The sequence below is a fragment of the Propithecus coquereli genome, unplaced genomic scaffold (genome assembly GCF_000956105.1).
Source record: "Propithecus coquereli isolate 6110/MARCELLA unplaced genomic scaffold, Pcoq_1.0 Scaffold529, whole genome shotgun sequence".
Lineage (NCBI taxonomy): Eukaryota > Metazoa > Chordata > Mammalia > Primates > Indriidae > Propithecus > Propithecus coquereli.
The window spans coordinates 1,055,359-1,057,969 of record NW_012151163.1 but is presented as its reverse complement, the minus strand read 5'-3'; the positions used below and the strand labels follow the sequence as shown (position 1 = coordinate 1,057,969).

The following is a 2,611-nucleotide window of genomic DNA, read 5'->3' as shown; positions in this document are numbered from 1 at the left end:
TAGAGAATGTAATCACAGTACAGAAAAAAGGGATTTTTCTTTTTTTAAGGCAGGCATGAAAATGAGGTTTACTGAGGAGAGAAAGATAGGATTACAGGGCAAGAGCAAGACACAGGTTTACAGCGTGTGGTACATTCGCCACAGATGACGACCAGACCCACCGTCACAGCAGGAAAAGAGCGAAAGGAAGGGTGCAAAGAGGGTGGATTTTTCAATTTTGAATAATTTTGAGCATCAGTAATGTCAAAGTTGAACATTTTCTGTAGCATGACTATCAACTTGTTTTTTCAAGGCAGCCTGCAAAGCCATTGAACAAGCAAAGGCTCAAAACATCAGTAAACTGGTTTTGTATACGGACAGTATGTTTACTATAAATGGTAAGTTTTCACGTTTTATTTCTTGGTGTTTTTCTGGTGACTACGAAGGGAAACGGGTATTTCTTTCCCCAGTAGGAGGTGCTGTAACAGCGCAGGTCCCACATGGTAATGGGGATGACGTTTGGCTGGTCAGGTGCAAAGAAAAGGATTTTGGAGTCTCAGTTCTGCTGCTCCCGTGTTTCCCACGTGCTTATTTCTCCGTTGGGTACTGGAGATGCGGTCACGAGTGGGTGTGCCTCTGCTCTCGTGGCACTTCTAGACTAAATGTGATGCCGTGTGTAGGAGCGCATGGGAGGGTGGTTATGAGCTGGGGAAGGCTTCCTGGAGGAAGTGACATCTTAAGCTGAGAGCTGTAGGTTGAATGCAAGCTAGGAAAGGGAAGAGTCTTGGGGATTTCAGGCTGTGCCGAAGGCCAGAGCAACGAAGGCCAACCGAGGAAGTGAAGAGTCCAGGACAGCGACTTCAGATACAAGTGGGAGCAGTTGTGAGGGGTCAGACTGGGGAGGTGAAAAGGCCGGGACACTCGAGAGTGACTCTGCAGTGCACGTGCGTCCCTGTAGGTATGACTAACTGGGTTCAAGGCTGGAAGAAGAACGGGTGGAAGACGAGTACTGGGAAGGAGGTGATCAACAAAGAGGACTTCGTGGCGCTGGAGAAGCTCGCCCAGGGTATGGACATTCAGTGGGTGAGTGTCACGGCCGTTGTGACCAGATAGTGCAGACTTACTAGCGATTGATGGTTTACAGAAGTGATTAATGATACCACAGTTTCCATGGAATTATTACCATATATTAAAACACACTTGATTTTTTTGATGACCGTATGAGTAGCACTATTGTAAGGAAAGTGTTACTGGGTGTAGACTACGCGGGCAGTATGATCTGAGGGATGCTCCGTAGTCTTAGTTGCGTGGTGATGCCTCTCCCAGACGTACCTCGTCACTAGTAAAGGGAGCTGTGAGTCAGCCTGTTAGTGTGTTTGGAATGAGCCATAATGTTAAATAAAACTATCATAAGGTTCTGTGATAAAGCCTTAGTAACACAACTTTTATTACAAAATGGAAACTTCTAAAAATAATAAATCATTTTTATTAAAAAGTTTTTTTCAAGCAATACAAAGCAAGATAAACTGCAACCATGGTCTCGACCCCACCTTGTGTGCCTTCCCAGGACCACTGGTAACAGTTTGGTAACCTGACATGTAAATTTCAGCAGCGTAAATGGAAACAATAGTTAAATAAGTGCATCCATTCTTTTCAACAGCATTTAAAGAGAGTAAAGTGTGTGTTGTATATATATACATCCACCCATCTGTACACACATGTGTTTTGTCTGGAGAGCTTGCCAAGTTCCATTGCTAAGTGGGGAAAAAAAGCAATGCGAACAGTAAAATCTAATTTGTAGAAAAACAATGGAATTTTTGTAAATACATCATTGCATAAATGCTTTGAGAACATGTGTCGTGCTGTTCGGAATCCTGTTGGGGAAGGGGAGCTGCAGAGGAGAGCGGGACTGCTCAGTCTGCTCTGAATGGTTCAGTTTTTTTTGCAATGAGAATATAGTCCTATGTTGCTTGTGTAAAAATTAGGAAAAATAAAGGGGAAAAATTTATTTGTTTTAACAGATGCATGTTCCTGGTCACGCAGGATTTGTAGGCAATGAAGAAGCTGATAGGTTAGCAAGAGAAGGAGCTAAGCGATCTGAAGATGGAGCGAAGTGACTTTGGTACTTGAGGAAACTTGGGCCAGTGGCTGTGTCGCTACCTGTCCTTGCACGGAAGAGAAGACCGCAGGCTGGACCGTTGCAGCACACGGGCAGACCTGGCTCTCACACCGAACCGGGGAGGCACGGGGCCTTTCTGTGATGTGAAGTGGTTACCTGTATAATAAATTGAACATCTTTGAGATTTGAGAATTGTGTGAGATTTCAGCTTTACGTTTATCGATACTGTTCTTGCTTGTTTTATTGCAGTCTGGCCCCAAATGTCACGGCTTTGGTTTTGATAAGGAATCAATAAAACATTGACTAAAAGATACAGACAGGAAGTCTAGACGCATTCTAAAAGTGTTCATTTATCTTCCAGTTTGCAGCATTGAGTCTCCTGCTTGTACAGTGACTTGTGCCTGTGTGCACGTTAGAGAAGGATGCAGCCAGGGTCAGGGCAGGCAGCCCAGCAGGGACGGCGTGAGCTGAGTCTCAGCCCGCTTGCCTGCTTGCTGGGCACTTACGTGTAGG

The 2,611-nt window shown here is 44.8% G+C and overlaps 1 protein-coding gene across 1 annotated transcript in view; it reads left to right on the top strand.

Moving 5' to 3' along the window:
• Nucleotides 1-2,377, top strand: part of RNASEH1 (ribonuclease H1) — a 9,980-nt gene extending 7,603 nt beyond the window's left edge. Inside the window, exons 6-8 of the mRNA XM_012656945.1 lie at nucleotides 293-377; nucleotides 938-1,062; nucleotides 2,001-2,377. Of these exons, the coding sequence (XP_012512399.1) occupies nucleotides 293-377; nucleotides 938-1,062; nucleotides 2,001-2,096 (306 nt within the window). The 3' untranslated portion in view covers nucleotides 2,097-2,377. The remainder of the gene's footprint in view (nucleotides 1-292; nucleotides 378-937; nucleotides 1,063-2,000) is intronic.
• Nucleotides 2,378-2,611: the final 234 nt, after the last annotated feature.